General features: G+C 29.7%; 2 protein-coding genes across 2 annotated transcripts; both read right to left on the bottom strand.

Moving 5' to 3' along the window:
* Positions 1-11,604: 11,604 nt before the first annotated feature.
* On the bottom strand, positions 11,605-13,065 carry EAE98_012170 (uncharacterized protein; the record flags this gene model as incomplete). Its single annotated transcript, XM_038959795.1, has 1 exon — positions 11,605-13,065. The coding sequence occupies one exon, from the start codon at positions 13,063-13,065 to the stop codon at positions 11,605-11,607; it is 1,461 nt and encodes a 486-aa protein (XP_038803830.1).
* A 1,057-nt stretch (positions 13,066-14,122) lies between these two features.
* On the bottom strand, positions 14,123-17,245 carry EAE98_012169 (uncharacterized protein; the record flags this gene model as incomplete). Its single annotated transcript, XM_038959794.1, has 1 exon — positions 14,123-17,245. The coding sequence occupies one exon, from the start codon at positions 17,243-17,245 to the stop codon at positions 14,123-14,125; it is 3,123 nt and encodes a 1,040-aa protein (XP_038803829.1).
* Between the last annotated feature and the right edge of the window lie 3,640 nt (positions 17,246-20,885).

The following is a 20,885-nucleotide window of genomic DNA, read 5'->3' as shown; positions in this document are numbered from 1 at the left end:
CCATAAACATGCTAACTAATTTGGAAAGCCATATCCCCCCTTGTACTGATATTTAATCATTATTTCACCCCCGTTCCTATATTTATTTCTTTATGCTCAAGAAGGATTACCTTAGATATTCTGATAAATCTTTTTCTAATTTTAATAGTAACAAAAAAAACAATTCTTTTTTTTATCAGGTTATTGGTACTCTTTAATATTTTGATATTCTTTATATTTTTAAAGGTGATATTAATATTACTATTCTTCAGGCAAAAAAGCATATTATTAAAGATTCAATAGCTTCTACCCATTAATTTACTACCAGAAGCTTGGCTACTCAAGTTATCCTTCCTCCTTATAAAACTTCCCATACAATTTCGAAATAAAAGGCAGTGTTGATTACTATTGATTCTCTTTCTGATTTTTGATATTGGAATATTAGTATTCTGCCAAAGGCTAAAGCTTTTTATATAAATTGTTCTGTCTATACTAAAAAATCTAATATTATTATAAATTTTTCTGAAAATATTCAATTCCACAAATGCTTGTAGATTATTAACAATCTGTTGATAAAGATTCAAAAATCCAATAAGACTCTTATAAAAATAGAGGAAAAAAAAAATATAAATGAGAATAAAATAAATATACCTTTAACGAATAAAAATAAGTAAAGTAATAGTAATGTAGATAATATTATTTTTAAAATTCTCTTCTTTATACTAAATCTTCTTGATATATAGGGTAAAAAAATTAATTCTTATTATAAAACCTTTTCAATATATTAATATAACAATATCTTTATAATAGTATTTTTGTATTAATCAAAAGTATATTTTTATTAAAAATAAAGCTTTATAGAAGGAATAGTAACAATTTTATTAGTTGAGTATTAATAAAGATTCAAATAATATTAATTCTAATATTTATAAATTGAAGTCTGAAGTATTTTAGAGATATTAAAATAAATTAATGTACTTAATAGTAGTATGCAGTATATCAGCGAGTGAAGAATTATATTCTTATTCTTATCAGGATAGAAAGGAATGAAAAGAGGAATGTTATAAACAACTTTATATTACTAATAGTTTGCTTGTGGGTATATAATGGAATCCTATTGTCTTATAGCTTTTTTCCTTTTTTCTTTTAAACTGTATATTAGTAATTTTCTTCTTTTATTGTATTTTTCCAGTACTTTTTTTACATTATCAAAATCACAGGAAGCTTCCTATATATTTTCTGTTAATTAATAGCCTTTCCATTAAACTAGATATTAAACATCTCTATCTTTCTTTTTATATACTATAATCTTTTTTATTTCATATTCCAAATAATTATTTATCTTCTCTGATGGTGGTAGGTCAGCAATACCCTGTTGTTTATATTATAATTCCAGTAGAGAAATATGAAAAATATTATAAATCTTATAAATAAATAATAGTTTGAATTTATATATTTAATTATTAGTTTTTATATCTATTACTTGAAAAGGGTTTATAAATCTATTCGAAAACTTCTTTTTAGATTGAAGTTGCTTAATATTTCAGATGTTTAGTATTATTTTATTTCCAATATTGTATTACTGGATTATCATATCATCTATATCCTTTGACTTTCGGTTTATAGCTATTTACCATAGTTCTTTCAATTTTTTCTTTTCTTTATTGAAAAAAGTAATTCGCTTGTATACTACTAATACTCTCCCTATGATATCAGCATCCTCGCCAATGTAATAGAATATTGATAGGAATTTATATATTGCTTAAAATAGGCTTGTATTTATTGTACTATGCTATATAGTATTATAAATAAACTCTACAAGTGATAATAATAAAAACTAATTATTTTATTAATAATTAGAATAATAATTGATATAATAAATCAGATTTTAGTTCTATCACTCCATTTGCCCATCAATCTAAAAATGAAATGTAGTAGATAATTTGTATTATATTTATAAATAAAAAAGAAAATTACTCCAGAACTTACTTATAAATTATAGTTCTCTATCTAATACGATACCTTCCGGTACCCCAAAGTTCTTAAATATACTCTGCATCAGCATTTAAATGAATTCTAATAAAATAATTGTTTTATTAACAAGTACATATCAGACAAGCTTTGTAAACCTATTAATAATTATTAAAATCACATTATACATATACTTGCCCAATTTCAATAAAAGTAGATCTATAATGAAATTTATAGTTATCTTTTTTTAAGATCTATAAGGAATAAAAAGAATCTATAACTCGCTATAAGACTTATATCTTTTGATAATGGTATACTAGCATATTATATATATTTTAATATATATTTTTATATTCTTTCTTATTAAAGATTAGAAATATTTAGATCTCAAGATTTCTAAAGTTTTAGAAATATTTCAATATTTACTTATAGGATTATTATAATAGATTTTCAAGATCTCTATTTTCAAAGTAGAGTTTGGTAATATATAAGTATTCTTATTATATCTAAAAAACCTGTTAGCACCTATTTACCAAGGTGAGATGATTTTAGCAAAGTATAGTTTTTGATTTAGATATTCTTTATTTTTTATAAAATTATTATTTACTTAAAGATATAATAAAGCATTTTTTATTATTTCTAATATTAGCTCAAATATTGTTTTATCTCCTATTAAAATACAAGTTATTCGATGTGGTATTGATTATTTATAATTAGTTTTAATTAATAAATATTTGAATTTATAAAATAATAGACTATACCTTTCCCTTTATAAAAGGTTTATAATGTTATATAAGGACTCCGTTTTTTTGATAAGGGAATTTTGAAATAGATTTATAATTATTAATCTATTCTTTAGTTTATTCTAAAGGATTAGAAGTATATCATTTATACCATTTATATTAATAATGTAATTAGAATAATATAATGGTCTATTTACAAAATTTAATCTTTTAGTCCTATATATTATCTCGAAATTATATATAGCTAAAACCTCTACCCACTTTACTTACCAACCATTCAGACTTTTCTTTGTTATAAAATACTGAAGGCTATTGTAATCCGACTTAATTATAATAGTATATCAACTTTTTATTGCATAATAATGTCACTATATGAAAGCAGTATATATTACTAATAATTCTTGATTATAAATAAAATATTATTATTTCGCTGGACTCAGCTTTCTTAAATAAAATGTAATAAAGTGCTATTATTGAATTAATATTTTTTTGATTTTTTCCAAAAAGAGCTATAACAACATATAACCCAAAGCAAAGATTAATACATCGATTTCAATCATTATACAAAATAAGAGATTGAAATATCGGAGAATAGATATTGATATAAAGGCTTTCTTTAACATTTCAAATATTTTTTGTATTTTATCAATCTATTTGAATTCGATTATCATCTCTTCTTTTTTTATTTCCTTTAATAATATGGTTATACCATAAACCATTGTTAAATAGATTTTAATAAATTATCAATAAAAGTTTGCAAAACCAAGAAACACTTGTATATCTCTAAGACTATTAAGTATTAGCCATTCTATTATAATCTGAATACAACCTGATTCCATAGTAATACCTGCAGGCAAAACAATATATCCCAGGAATTTTATTTCATTGGTATAAAAGACATATTTCTTTAGCTTTGTGTAGAGCTTATATTCGATAAGTTGTACAAGGATCTTTCGGATATCCGTTGTATGTGTAGCTCTATTTCTTGAATAGATCAAAATATTATTAAGATATACTATATAGATGCTATCCGTTAAATCAGATAAAGCTTGATTAATATATATCTGAAATATTGCAGGAATATTGATAAGGCCGAAAAGTATTACTCTATACTTATATTGATTATATTATATGCAAAACATAGTTTTCTATTTATTCCCTACTCTTATATAGATTCAATAATAAATATCCCGTAAATCTAGCTTAGTGAATATAACACCTTATCGGAGTCGATCTAGGAATTCACTAATAAGAGATAGAAAGGTTCAATCCTTTCTAGTGATCTGATTAAACCCTCAATAATCAATATATAATCAATGATCTTCCCCCTTTTTTGAAATGAATATAATAAATACCCTTATCGAGTTAATAGATCTTTTTATTTATCCTTTTTTTTAATATTCATCTAGATACTCTTGTAATATTACTGATTCTTCTTCTAATAAGGAATAAATTGAGCTTTAAAGAGAAATTAAATCAAATTCAAGATTAATGTGATATTCTATCGAATAATATTCAGACAAAAGATTACTTTTATTTTTCGAAAAAGCCTTCTTATATTCCTAGAATTCTTCTGGTATTTTATGTGAGATTAATACGAGTACCAAACGGCCCCCTTTTATTTTTAATTACAAAACTATTTTGTTTGGAAAGATTGTAAAAATTGCTTTGCTTTCCTTCATTTCCTAATAAAATTTTTTTATAGAAATAATTTCGAAATTACTCAAAATAGAGCGGTATTGGAGTAATATTGATTTTTAATCGATATTAGAGTTGATTGTTTGTAATTATAAAAAATCTAGGATAATATCTATCTATAATAAATCCAGCACTACTGATATAAAGCTATAAGTATGGGTTTTTTTTTCCCTTTTTTCATTTTTTATTTCAATAAGGAATTTATAATCCCTATACAATACAATTGTAGTACCATTTACCAATACAAGGGGAATGCTTTTTTTAATAAGAGTTTAGTTTTATTCGATATACTTACTTTGCTATATAATATTGATTTATGTTCCCAAATCAATAAAGTATTAAAGCGTTATCAGCTTGTTATTGTTATTAAAAATTATTATAATTATAAAGATTATCCGCTCTTCTTTATATGAATCCAGTATTAATGGAACACTTATTATAATTACTGAATTTAGGCGTTTCCTGTACAAATAATTTCAGGGGGGTTATTTTGACACTCGTTTTCTTTATATCTTTTTTTATAATATCTACACACAAAGTCATTCCAACAGTTCAAAGCGATATACCTTTTTTATTGATATTTATAGCATATAGCGGTCTGTATATGCTCTGTATACAATATATTGGCAGGGTATCTTGATATCTTGAAGGATTCCTTTCAAAAAGATTAATTTGATTTTTGAATCTTTGTTTTAACAGTTAGGATTAAATTATTTTCCAGATAGGGGTGTTTAAATAGATTTCGATATTGAAAGGGTGATTGGTTATACTTGCGGGATCAATATAAGTCCTTTGTATTTTTTTCTCGAAATAATTTCTTTATACTTTTTAATCTACAGGCTTATCTTATAAGCTTATTGTATAACTCAGATTATTATAGAGATTCTGATATTTTTCTGGCTATACTGAATAGTAGATCCGCTAAAAGCCTTTCGATCTAAATACTTTCTACCTTCTATTCGATATCCTCCTCAAAACCTTCTAGGTAGGTTACGAATATATTTATAATTTCTTCTTCTTTTTGCCTTATATATATAATCTTTTAAATTACTTATTATTATCTAATCCCTTTATTTATAATAATATTATATATATATTTTCTAAAGTTTTCTCAGTTTATCTCTTTATAACTTAATTCATTCATATACTAATACCAAATCGCTAGAGATTACTATTCAAAATATTAAATAATATATTCTATTTTTTTAATATTAATAGGAAAATGATACCCATTATCACTTCAAAACATAATTTCTACCTGGAAAAAGAAATTCTTAGCTTCCTCGATATTCTTTTTTTCATATTGTTTTAATCTTTATAATTTCAATAGTTTTCCTTAATTAAGATTGGTATTCTAATGGGTTGTATTCAGTATGGCTACAGGTCGGTTATGCTTAACCAGAATAATTATATATAAGATATAGTCCATAGCCACCCTATAAGCCTTTCTCATAACTACCATTTCTTTTTTCATTTCTTTAAATTATTAGGCCAACAATACATCCTCATTGTTATTAAAGAAATATAATTAGGCCAAATAAACATCGCTATCAATACTCTATAGAAATTGATCAATAGTTTTATTGGATTAATCTTGAATCACACTACAGATATCCCGCTCTCCCTTTAGGATAGGTATTCTTCTTATTAAAACCATAATAATACTAATAATTACTCGATTAAGAAATAATTGATGAATTACTCTATATAAAGAAATAAAAAAAATTATTAAAATAAATAATAATAATAAATCAATTAGATATAATATAATATAAAGATTTTTCATTAATCCTTCTAAACTATGAAAATTCTACAATTTATAATTGTACGCGGGTTGGCATCGGCCCGAAGTAGCTCCGCAGGGGCTACTCACATGCCCTCGCCAGCCCTTACACGGATTGACCGTGACAATTACAGATATTGAAATGAAATCTCTGATCCCTAAGGCTTACTAGCAATATTATTAAATATTCTTCAAATATAAATTCGATATTCTATTTCTTTTTCGCTTACATAATTATAAAATTATTTTTAAAAGAGAAGGTAAGAAAACTCTTAAATACAGCTTATTATATAAAATATTATTTGAATAACTTGAAGTTATTAAAGAATATATTATCAAAAATCTTACTAAAGGATTTATAAAATTTAATTAAATATTATTTATAATACTAATTCTCTTTATAAGAAAACTGAACAAAAGCTTAAGATTTTATATAAACTTTAAATTATTAAATTTTTTAATATATAAGAATAGATATCCTTTATCTTTTATTAATAAAATATTTATATAATTTGTTGGTATAAAGGTATATATCAAATTAGATATTTAATAAGTATTTTACTATATATATATAAATCCTGTTTTTAAAGAATATATTACCTTCCATACTCAATATGATTTTTATAAATACAAAATTCTATCTTTTAAATTAATAAATGGTTTTATAATTTATTAACAATATATAAATAATATTTTATTTAACTATTTAGATAATTTTTGTATTATTTATTTCGATAATATATTAATATATTTTAAAAACAAAAATAAATATTAAAAACATATTAAATACATTTTCAAATAACTTGAATTTACTAAACTACAAACAAATCTCAAAAAGTATAAATTCAATATTAAATATATTAAATATTTAAGTTTTATTATTTTTATTAATAAAATATAAATCAATTTAGAAAAAATCAAAATAATTATTATTTGAATTTACCCTATTACTATAAAAAATATTTAATTATTTTTAGGATTTTATAACTTTTATTATTAATTTATTAAAGATTATAATATAATAATAAAATCTCTTTATGAATTTATAAAAATAAATATCAAACTTTATTTCAATAAAATCTATTAGAATATATTTGATATATTCAAAAATAGATTTATTTCTATTTCTTTTTTATAGTATTATGATTATATATTACCCTATATACTGAAAATCGATATATTCGATAATATAATCACTAATGTACTCTTTCAAAAGTATAATAATGAATAATTATTAATTACCTACTTTTCGAAAATAATAATTATTATCAAATTGAATTATAAAGTTTATGATAAAGAAATGCTTATAATTATTAAATCCTTAGATTATTAAAAAGTCAAACTTACTGAATTCCTATATCAAATTAAAGTATATATTAATTATAAAGCTTTTAAACATTTTATATTTATCAAATAGCTAAATACTCAATAAATGTATTAAATAGAATTACTCATTAATTATAATTTTATTATTATATATCATATTGGAAAGAATAATCCATTCGTAAATATACTTACCCACCGCACTAATAAATTAAATTAATAAAACAGTATTAAAAAAAAGAATTAATTATAATAGCTTATAAAAAATAATTAAATAAATATTAGAATTATATATAAATCTTTTTAATAAAATCAGATATTATTATAAACCTTAATATAAGCGTAATATTCCCATTTTTTAATATAATTAATTATATTATTAAAATAAATAAATTCTATTTGAATTTAAAAGCTTTATATAACTACACAATCAAATTATATAAATATTTTATTCTCATAAAAGAACTATTACTTTATAATAATTATCTATACATTCCGGATATCAATAACTTATAAATTTATTTGATTTACAAAGTTTATAATTTAATTTCTATTATATATTTTAATATAAAAAAAATCTATACTCTTTTAATTAAATAATATTATTAAAAGAATATGATTTTTATAATTAATTAATATATACAGAACTATTATAAATATAAGTGTAGCTCTATTTCTAAAGATTATATCCCTAATCTACTTTATCTATTTTCTATTTCTATAAAAGTATAATAATATATCACTATAGATTATTATAATTTCAATAAAGATAAATATAATTATAATAATATATTTATTATTATTAATTAATTAATTAAATAGGCTATTTTAATATTCTATTATAAGTTAATCGATTTAAAAAATTAGATCTATTTATATCTATATTATATATATAGATATTATAATATCTTAAAATTTATAATCTCTAATTATAATCCTTAATTTATATTAATCTTTTAATAAAAATTCAATAATATTTTAGAAATGTAAGTTAAGCTATTTATTATTTATTATTTATAAATTAATGGTTAAATTGAGATTTATAATTAATATCTTTAGTAATACTTATAATTCTTTATAAACTATTATTAAGATAATTAATCTAAATTTTTATTAATAATAGATTATACTTAATTTATACTTTTTTATAAATTATTAGATAATCAATCTTTATATAAAATTTTATATAATCATCTATTCTACAATTCCTAAAATTAAAAACTCAATTTTATTATATTTATTAATAATTTGAATATAATTAATACTAAAGAATATATTAAATATAATAAATTAATATTTAATTAAATAAAAAAGAATATTTTGTATATATAAAAAAAGATATTTTAATTAATTAATTTATATTATTATTTAATTGATTTTGATATAGAAAATTATATATAGTTTAATATAAGAAATTTTTCAATATAATAATCTTTGAAAAAACTAAATTATTTAATTTAGGGTATATTCAAGATTATTAATTAAATTAGAAATTCCTTTTAATTAAATCTATTATTTATTATAAAAATTCATTTTATATTTTTATTTAATAAACTTTATAAAATAATAGATAATTCATTTTCTGAATAAATTATTAAATTATTATTTTTAATTAATATTATTAATAATATCGAATAGAAAGTAAAGTATGTTTTAGTTATTAAGAAAGTATACTAATAGCTCAAATACAGAATATTATAGCTAAATGCTGATAATGACCTTATCTGGTATTCTATTTCTGATTTCAAAACTACTTTATATTTTCTTTACAATTTCTATTTACAAAATCCCTTTTTATTAGGATTTTCTGTATATCTATTTAAATAAATTTGTTTTTATAAAAATAAAAAGGATAATTATAATTTCACAAATAATAATTAATATATAAATAAGAAAAATCAAAAAAACTTTTTTTATATATCAAAGTAATAAAGAAATCATAATTTCATAAATAATAGAAAAGCAATTAGATAAAGACTAAATTATTAAAATAATAAAATAAAGAAAATCTTTTTTTTTATTTTAATAATTTTAAAACAAATTAGAAAGAAAATCTTTATAGATATTAATAGTTATAATTAGGTAAGGTATGAAAGTAAAGATTAAATAATTTAAATTAAAATATTAGTTAAATTTTTAGCTAATAATAATAATAAGAATATATAGAATAATTGTAAGTTGAAAGACAAAATGATTTTTAATTATAGTATATATAATAATAAGATTAAGTTTGTATTTAGTTATTTATAATTATTTATGAGTTATTAAAAGTTTTGCTTTTATTTATATTATAATAAATTGATATTATTATTTCAATTTGTTTTTTTATATTATAGCTTTGGTTATATAATATTCTATATTCTTTTGAGTAAGAGTAATAAAAAGTATTTCTTTCGAAATATAGTTTTTTAGTTTTTTCTATAAATTAAATTATCAAAAAAGAATTAATTTTGTTAAAAATTAGTAAAATTGTAATTTACCTTTATTATACTATTATATTCAATAATAGCTATTTAATATTAAAAAATATTTTATAAATCTCTTTAAAGAATAAGTATTCATACTTATATTTATTAATAAAATAAAGTAGGTAATAAATTTAATTAAATAATTAATTAGAAATTCAATAATATATATTATTCCCTTTATTGGAGATACAACTATATATATAATCTGTATAAATCTAATTATTTTTCTGAATATATTATTCTTATTATAATACTATCTTTTTTAGTAATCTTTTACTTAGAGATTCCAGTTTATTAATATTAATAAAATTAATATTTTTATAATAAAGTATATCGAATTTATAATTAAATTAATTTTAATATAAGATCTTTATAATCTCCTTCCCGATAATTTTCTGTTTATTATTTTTGATATCATTAAAGTGATATACTATTGTAATTAATTTGTTAGTAAATTTCCTTTTATAATTGTTAACACAATTAATTAAAGAATTATATTTTTTCTTTAAATTCTATCTAGAAATATAATGAAATAAATATATCTAATAAGCAAATCAAAGATTGATTTTATTTTTGAGGGTATTATCCTTAGTAATTATAATTACACTTATTAGATAAGCTAATTATATACCAAAAATAAATAAATAAAAAACTTTACTCACATTTCTTATTAGAGTTACGATTATTCCTATAATAGGGTTTCTCCTTCTCAAACTCCTCCCTCTCAACAGGCCACTTACCTCACACAACAGAAAAAGCAGCTGTTTTTTTTTTCACAAACTAAATAAAAAAATGAATTAATAAAGCAAATATAAAAAAATTATAAATAACTTATTGCTGTATATACATTCTCCTATTATTAAATCTATATTAATAATAGTTTATTTTTATTATTATATCTTCTTTTTAAAATCGAAAATATATTGATTAATAAATATAAGAAAATTAATTAATTAAAAAAAAGTTGAAAAAAAAGGAATTCAATTAACCTATATATTTTAAAGAATTCAATCAATTATTAAGCTATAAAACGGTTTTCTTCGTTTTGTATATGCCTTTTTATTATAAAAAAGAAAAATCTATATATATATTTGTTTATTATACCATTTTAATTAAATAATAATAATATTATTTTGTAATTACTGATTTAATAATTAAAATAAATAATTATAAAGTTTAAAAGTAAGTTTTTTCGGAGAGGGGGGTAATATTATAAATTAATATTTAATTATAATTATAATTGTTTATATACATATGTATATATATATATAATCATATATATATAATTAATATATAAATATACTCAATGAGTATTTTATTCTCAATTCTATAATTATAGATTTTAAGAACAAATTGTACCCTGCTCTCGCAGTTCTTCTAAGGCAAAGCGTCACAGTAATTAAATGATATTTAGAGTATATGAGAGTAATTTGTTATAGAGTTTAATAATATTACGGCTTTTTCATTAACTTATTATGATCTTTTAATAAAAATGGTTTTAATACTTTGTAATCTTTTTAGTGAATTTTTTTTGAAAAAATTATAAGCTTTTATTTTCTAACCTCGAAGAATTATTGGTTCTAGTGGCGTTGGTTAATCTATACATCTAGTGGTTATGTCTCTATTGACAATATGAAGATTAAAAGAGATCACGAGAGAGACTCTCGTCTGAGCCCCAAAATGTCTCATCCATTTCTAGAGCCGAGTCTTTATGTCGTAATACAGTACAAGTGCTGCTTACTCTCTCCGAATCCCTAGACGCTCGCAATTCCTTTCTAGCTTGCTTTTTTTCTATTCTTAATTGCCTCTGCTCATCTGCCTTTTTCTTTCTAATCAAGGCCACTTCGGAAGCCGCCTCCTCCTGTGCTCTTCTAGCATCATTAGCCTTCGTGTTCAATGTATAGCCTCGAATCTCGAAACCTCCAGTGATGTGTAGCGTTCTCACGATCTTTAATTCGGAGAAGTACTTGTCTTGAAACCGCTTAATTGCAGATTTTAGGGGTGGTCCCCAGTCTTTGTATTCTTCCGGTAAGAGGGCATCAACATTTTCATAATCGATTTGGGTCCGTCGAGCAAGTCTAATCCAATTTTCTTGCTTCACCATGATCGCTATGTCCGTGTGACAAAGCTCATTTCTCTCGGTATATGCTGCTATATCCCATATGATATCGGCTACCGGTACCTTTAGTTCTAAGGCAACCATTGCGAGATGGCCCAGCATTGGTGTTAATGGTGGTTTTTGCAAAAATGATCTTGCTTTCTCCTTAATCTCCTCCTCCTTCTCGATGATTTCATGGATTTCTGACCAATACTTTGCTGAATATTGTCGGTCCCATTGCGGAGATTGGTTGTAACTTATGCATCTATCCGCAACATAGTCACCGTAGTTCAGCAGTATTCTCTGCATGGCTTGCTTTCGAATTGCCTCTGCCTGGACACCCTCCATCCTTCTTAGCTCTCTTTCAGTCTCCGTAATCTTTCGAATTGCCTCTGCCTGGACACCCTCCATCCTTCTTAGCTCCATTTCAGTCTCCGTAATCTTTCGAATTGCCTCTGCCTGGACACCCTCCATCCTTCTTAGCTCCCTTTCAGGCTCCGTGATCTTTCTTTCTTTCTCTTCATTTTTCACTTGATGTGTTTCTTTTTCTTCGTTATTGACAGCGTGTAGTCTTTTCACCTCCCTTTCAATCTCCGTAATCTTTCTTTCTTTCTCTTCATTTTCCATTTCATGTGTTTCTTTTTCTTCGCTGTTGACAGCGTGTAGTCTTTTCACCTCCTTCGCCCCTTCATCAGCTACTTTGATTCCATCTACGAGCTTCTGCAACCCGCCTTCAAGCAGCTCCAATTGCTTGTAGAGCTTTCTTCTTCTCAATGTTCCCCTAAAGAGCCGATTTGGCTTCTTCAAGATATCATTCGAGACTTCAATGATAGCCTCTACTTGGCCAGCTAATCGTGGACTGATATCCCTAGACTTGATGTTCCTAGTGAACATCTCGTACACCAACTTTCCATCTTTAACATAATTGGTATCGATCTTTGATGCCGGTCGTAAGGTCTTTTTAAGGCTTAAGACTTCGATGAGTTGCTTGTCGTCAGACATATCGTTTCGATTGCTTGTGTGAGCTGATTCTTAATTGTTATTTTCAGAGACTTCAATTTCAATGTGTGGGGGGAAATGTTCTATTATGCTCTGAAATTACCTATGACTCGTCTATTATCTAGCCCCCTTTTAGTATCATCTAGCTTCTCTTTAGATTAAAGTCTATTACCAATAGTCCTCATAAACCCTCCACAAACATTATAATTACATTAGTGAAATGAGCCTAAACAGGAGGCGGTTAGAAAAGTAATGAATCAACGAATGTAGCTCAAGCCACAGGACTTACTGATATGAAATAAGGCGGAGAGAAAGGACTTGCAATATCTGAAAGCCAATTCCAAGTGGAAGGACTGAGGCTTTGGACTTATTATGGGAAGATGAGTTCGTGTAAATATGCATACTCATGTAGCTAGATTCTAGTTATTGTAAACGGCAAATTACTCTCATGCCCCCCAAAAGTCATTTACTTACTCACATGCCCTCAAATTCAGGATTGATACAATCTGCGGATTACTAGGAATATCAATAATTCAATCTTAGCTCTCTAAGTTCTAGTAGAATAAAAGAATTGAAGATTCGTAGAGGGTATCGCGTACAGGTGTTGAATCTTTCGCCCTCCGTATCCTGATGTAGAATGTAAAAATATCGATCAGACTACCTAATCATTGAAACAGAAGCTACCTATTTTTCAATTAATCTATTTACTTTCTTGCTTATAGAAAAGAAAGCCCGGTAGTTTTGTCGTCGAATTCCAAAGATACCTAGTTTTGTAAAATTATTGAATGGTCATACGCTTTATAGATCTTGCTATCTAGTTCGCATTTATCTCACAATTTGCAGAATGCTTGGTGGGACATGTTCTGGTAAATTTCTATTCTATAAGAGAGGCACTAATTTTACCTTGCGGGTATCGTCATCTATCTACATATATTCCACACATCATGCCATCATTCCAGTCTCTAGAGACACCCATTTTGCCTTGAGAGCATTATCATCTACCTGCATACATTCCATACACCATGCCATCCCAGTCGCCAGCTAAATTTTCGCTTGACCATCACTCAGACCCTTTTTCCGATTTGCAATCAGCTTCATCTGCTACATTCTTATCGAGTGTCATTGAGACATGACCATCGAAGTAATTTTTCCAGTCCTTCAAAAATTTGTAACATCTGTCAAAATCAGCGGTGTAGCAAAACCCAGTTTGCGTAAACTGAAACAACCGACGAATCCAAACACCTCTAAAATAAGTATCGTTCATGTAGTTGGGATCAGCTTGTTGCATGATCTGATCAAAATGATTTTTGATTGCAAGTTCATCTTCGGTGAGTGCTCGTTGAGGAGGAGTTTCACGGTCTCCATCCCAAAATGGAGTACGTTCATTGTCATCAAACCAGAGCCAGGTTCTCGGGACTCTAGTGATGACACGTGGGACCGACAAGGCATCATCCCAGTCGATAGTTCCAGTAATCTTCCAACGACCACTTGTAACTTGATTTTGGCTATCAGGAGGTTGAGAAGCTTCATCTTTAATATTGGCTTCACTTTCAGTGCTATTGTCACCGACATGATCAATATTGAGTGGTTGTGCGATTTCCGATGTCGAGCTTGAGCAGGGAACAGCAGGCGTTAGAGAATTATCCTTTTCAACGAAGATATGTCGAGAGCACATATCCCAATTCCACAAGATGTTTGTCGAGTCGGAATCCTTGAAGAAGTCAATCTGCTCCATCTGCTTTAAAACGTCAAAAAGCTGATCCCAAAGCCTACATACATTAGTAACTCTGGCGTCATCTTTCTTTCTGTAGTCGAGCATGTTGAAAATCAAAGATGCAAGGCCCTGCTTTCCGAGGGGTGAGGCGACGACCATGGGGTTGAGACGAAAGCCTGATATTACTGGCGGAGAATTCGATTGATGAATAGATGTGGAAACCCATGGCAAGGGCTGCGCACCAGCAAGTACACCGGGATCTTCAATGGTGATGTCCTCCATTTTAATCAAGAGTTGGGTTACAAGAGTCGTGAGTTCGAGCTTCTCAGCGAGTGGAAGAGTGGGGAAAACATCCGAGAGAGGCTGTCCAGTAATTTTTTCTTGCAGAACGAACTGAGATGCAATAATATTGTCCGCGGTGGTATCGATAGCTGCGATTGTTGGCACACAGAGAAAGTCGAATTGTTTGAGAAACAAGAGTGTGGCAACCTGGTCGCGTGTTTTATGCAATTCATAATCTTCGTATGGAGAGCGTGGAATACGGAGAACAAAATTTCGATCTTCAGACTGTCCCGGAAATGTGAGTCCGATGACTCGATTATAGCTTCCACCGCCCATTCGCTCTACCTTCGATGGAGAACCGAATCCGATGTTCTGACAAAGCTGGGCAACTTTCAACTTGTATGTTTCAAACGATTCCTGTGCAAATTCGTAGGTTGACGAAGCGCTTGATTGATTGGACTGGTTTGAACGATGTGTGACACTGGAGGATGCAAGCTTCTCATCGTCGTCTGGTCCATCCGATCCGTTCTCATCATCGTCTGGCCCATCCGATCCGTCTTCATCATCTGACTCATCCGATCCGTCGTCATCACTATCGACTTCCATGTCTGTATCAAGATCTAAGGTCTGATAGTAGGCTTCCCACTCACGAACTAACACTTTCAACATAATATAATGACTGCTTTGAGCAAATCCCTCGAGAGCAAATTTAACAAGTCGTCGAATCCATACACCTCGGCCATAAGCATCCGCCATATAATTCTGGTCTGCTCGTTGTAAAATCTGCTCAAAAGAAGATTTAAGGACAAGCTCTTCCATAGTCAATTCCCGAGCTGGCTGAATATCATTGTTGCCTAGACCCTCATGCCATTTGCTTGAGCGGTCATTTTCTTCAATCCATAGCCAGACAGGTGGAGCTCTAGTCATAACGGACGGGGCAGACAAGAGCCCATCCCAATCCAGGATACCAGTTAAAGCCCATTGTCCATTTGATTGCTTTTCAACCATGATGTTTCTAAATGCAAGATCCCAATGCCATACAACACAATCGGTGTCCGTGTTTGAGAACAACCCGGCAGTTTTCATTTCTCTTGTGATTTTCTGAAGTGAGTTCCACTGGAGGTCCATGAAGTCCTCATCGGCTTTTTTGCGTTCTTCAAAGATAGAGTCCAAAAGTGATGATAGTGGTTGCTTGTCTTGGCTGGACATGACTTCTAATGCATCATGCTGGCTGAAGCGGTAGCCGGTGACTTCAATATCAGTTGGGATGGTGAGCGGCTCATGAGAGATAGAAGGAATGGAAGGGCCTGCAACAAGTTGTCCTGGTCGATCAATCTTGAAAGTATTCAACTTCTTAATGATATCAGCAAGCAATTTGACGAATTGCATTTTCTCATCAGAAGGCAAGTCATAATAAACTGATCCAGCGTTGACTCCCTTGAGCTTTTCTTGAAGGATATATGGACGACCAATGACATTGTCTGAGGTGGAATCAAAGGCCACAACAGCGGGAACTGGCATCAATGGGGCGAGATAATGTAGAACTGCAACCTGATCTCTAGTGCTTTCATTCGTATCAAGATTTCGAGGAATGCGAAGAACATGGTCCTGATTGTCTTTGGAAGGAAGTGAAAGACAGACGACTCTATTGAAACTACCTCCTCTCATACGCTCAACTTTCGATGGCTCACCGAGACCAAGATCATGACATAACTGAATGATCTTTTGCTTGTATGTCACAAACGGCTCTTGATCGTCCCAGTCGCAGGTAGAACCCGAACCCCGAAGGATCTCGGAGCCAGAAGATTTTATCGACTCCGGAGCAGGCGAAAGATCAGAGGACACAGAATTGATAAACTCGGCACATTGTCGTAAACCTTCTAAAGTGTCTTCGGAAGGTTCTGGGACAATCGATGTTGGAAGCGACATTGAGGGGCTTTTTGGTGTGTCGTCAAGTGCGGTTTTATTGTCGCGGCCATCGAAAGAGTCGGAGTCAACTATAGCTGGGGCTGAATGTGGAGTTGGAGAGAAGCAATGATCTAAATTCGAGGAATCATTGACCATGGTGACATTGAGTGTTGATGCTTCATCGGAAACCGAAGGTGGAGGGTCTTTTTGCGTCGACTTTGAGACTTTGGATTTGAATTTGGATGCGACGTTGCGCAAAAGAGTTTTTATGGAAGGCATTTGAATGCAAAAAACTACCAGTAATCTGGCAGAGATCAAACAGCTCTTGAGTGTTGATGGCTGATGAAGAGAAGATATTTTGTGGAAGATCTCGTGTGGAAGATCTCGTTGGGTGGAAGATCTCGATGTTTATGTAGAAAATGTTATTTGGAAGTTGTTTACAAGAGAAAGAGAAAAAAAGAAGGAGAGTGGTTGGGGGGAAGCTATGTATTTAAGGACTTTGACGACGAGATGAATGTATTGCAATTCCCTTAGTGTCACACCGTCGTGAATATTGCTGTACTGACCGTATTTCAATTTTCCAAGTCATTAAGGTTCGCTCATTCACGCGCTCACCCATTAATGCCGCTGTTGAGTGAATAACTATGTATGCGCAGAGGTGTACACATCGGACGAGAAGGTAAGAGATGAATTTCGAATACCGTACCTTGCCAAATCAACGAACAGAACATTATACGGTGTATATGCGACTGTGTACGGCTCCCATTGATATCAATATTATATAATCATATACCAGAAGAAACCGTAAGAGTTGAAATTCAAATACCGTATTCTTAGAATTAAGTAACAAAACATCATACGGTATATTCACGACGTTGTATGTATGTACGGCTTTTTATCGATATAAAGAGGTACGTTTTAAATTACAAATCATCTCTGAATCATGACTCATTCTGAGTTGTACGGCGAATTTCGATTATGAATCATCTTCGAATCATGGATATTCTTGAGTCGTACGGCAAATTCGAATGACAAGTCGTTCTTGAACCATACGGCAGTCTGGAACTGTACACTATCACTGAATCATGAACCATTCTTAAGCTGCACAGCAGGTTTGAAACTCGATTTCCTCAGACTTCTCTTCACTCATCCACCATACTGGTAGGAATCGAAGTCATCGTTGTCGTGCATGTTGGAAATACCCTCCACCATCTTCGACCAATCGATAGCCGAGATATTTCATGCTGGCTAGGCCAACGACATTGATAGTTTCAATCGCCGTCCATTTCCCCGGTACTAACTATTGTAGCTGTCCCAAATTGCGGTAACCTTGTTTCTGATTCTTCTAGTCATCTCCATCCATACCTTTGAAAGACGAGAGACGAGCCACCCTTTCAATGCTACCCTTTAGAGCAATAACATACATATCTTCCCCGGAGTGCTGCTCTATTTGTCAATTTTGGCTAGTTGACAGATGATCCAATCCCAGTTCCTCGATACTTCGATCCCATGAATTGTAAGTGAAGGAAGAGATACGCTCCAATGGTAGATTGGTGATTAGCTGCAATTGCGAGGACAGATCTCTTGAAATCATACAGGCGTCAGCCCAAATGTATACGATTTCAGAGTCTTTTTAATGTCCGTGAGCGTTTTTAGGGGAAACTCAAGTTACTGGCATAAGGTCGATTGGGAGGTCGAATTTCCGAAGTTCATAAATAAAAAACTTGGAAGGCAAGCTGGAAAACCGACTCATTGGGCAGTACTGGAGTGCAGAGTTGAAAGTCGTTTGGTTTGATAGGAGGAAGCAGACTTTCAAGAATTCGATTGTTGAGACTTTCATCTGATTTCTAAATCGCTACTTCAGACCACAGAGACAGGTAACTTTTCAACAATCGTATTTCTAAATGGATAGGCGATCGTCTAACTCGAGAATCAAGCTGTGTTCCGATTTCAAGAGAAACCGATGCGTGTTTGATGTATCTGAATATCGAAGTCCAAACCAGGTACTGGGTTCACGCCGCAGTATTCGGTAGGAATGAATGAACATCCAACAATAGTAATGATTCTAATGATACATAACGTCAAGTTTTGATTTTTTTTAAAAAAGCGCAGATATTTGCGGATGTACCATGGAGGTATATCAATCACGAGAAGTGTAGGATATAGTCTCTACGCTTGGGTAGATGCAGCTGAAAATATGATAGGACTTTGAGCTACCAGTAGAAGGGAGAGTTCAAACTCGTCTATCAGTCTTCGTTATACATATTTTGCATGTATAGGGGTGAATAGCCGATAGTATTACCTAGCCTGATCGAAGGCTTGAAAGCATTTTCCTATGTACGGAACGCACGAATGTCAAGTGTTGAAGAATCTGCTGCCACGAATCAAAAAACCCAGAAAAATGATTAAAAAATGATATTTTCTAGTGTAGCCTGGTGGAAATATATGACTTGGAGATTCGTAAGCAATCAAACTTCGCGATTGTAGGTGGGAGTTTGCATCTAATTCAGTTAGATCAAATACAAGTTCTCGGGAAATATCTTCAAAGTATTTTTAGTGTTTACAGTTTAATTACGTCGCATATACAGGAAAAACACCTAGCCTGCCCCTGCAGAGGGAATAGCCGCAGGCGCCATAAAAACAATCCAAGGCCTTGAAACATTTTCTTGTGTTTCAAATTGGATAAAAACCAGATCCAATTTCACGATACGAGGTAAGCAGGTCAAGTTCAATCTTTTTGGGGCTCCAGTTCTAACTTGACAACCAGAGCGCCTATCAGGTCATTGGATGTTCAGGGTTTCATTTTGTCGCGAAATAGTCGAGCTCGCGATCTGGCGGTAGACCCCATTTACTTTTTCGGCTATTTCATTGACCTATCTTGAAATACCGAAAACCCATTTTAGTTCCTACATCTCAAAATCAATCGAAGTGACAGAATAATTCGAGTACATGTATAGCACGAACAAAGATCAGAAAATGTGATGCGCTGCCATGCTAGAAGAAACGACGAGGTCGATAGATGGTGGCAAGAAAATCAACTAGCGGTGTACGATAAAAAAAAAATAGAGTCAAGATACAGAGAAATAAGCGAGAGAGCAGTTGCGGAAGCAAAAGGAAACATGTCAATGGAAAGCACCGGCTGATGGGATCCGCGATACCGTCTCCTTGGGGAATTTCAATCGAATCACCAATCAGAAGGATGAGACAAGACTAAGGGCGCAGTCTAAAGGATCCAAAAGTAAGCTGAAGAATTGAGTGTGGCCTTGAAATATCCAATATCGAGACATGAAAGTATACTTTCATCATTGGATCCCATAATAATCTGATCAATATTTCTACTTCCTTTCCGCCCACCCTTGTCCGTTCCTCTTTCACTGAATGAGGAATATTTCCATCCCATCTTGCGATGGAAATATGAACTGCGCTCTGAAACAACCCGCCTTATCGCCGTGATACCCTTGAATATCCATAGACAATTCATGCCGTCCATTACACGCTATCCGTCACACCAAAAGTATCTAACCAAGCAAAATGTTGATTTTTCTTCGACGCCTGTCAATATCGATTACACCCTGATTCATCTCTCAGAACTACCATCCCCATCATCGAAGATTAATCCGCATGTCCATCACCCCAGCCACGAATTCCACTTCATGACAACAATCACCAGAACCACTTCAACCTATCCTGCCACTTCGACTTGAACACCCAGAACAACGTTGCAATCAACAACTTCAACTAAAGCCGTCTCCAAATTACAAAGTCTATAGATGGAGATGAACAGAAAAAGGTTTATCTGAAGTTCACAGGCTTGAGCTTGGGATTCTTCGCTGTCTACCAACGCCATTAATGTCTGATCCCCAATTTTATCATTAGGTCATAAGTCAAGATATAATTCTGATTTGAATTTTAGGACTGT

The sequence above is a fragment of the Botrytis deweyae genome (genome assembly GCF_014898535.1).
Source record: "Botrytis deweyae strain B1 chromosome Unknown BDEW_060, whole genome shotgun sequence".
Taxonomy (NCBI): Eukaryota; Fungi; Ascomycota; class Leotiomycetes; order Helotiales; family Sclerotiniaceae; genus Botrytis; species Botrytis deweyae.
The sequence above is the reverse complement of the archived record's forward strand: the minus strand, read 5'-3'. Positions and strand labels throughout refer to the sequence as shown.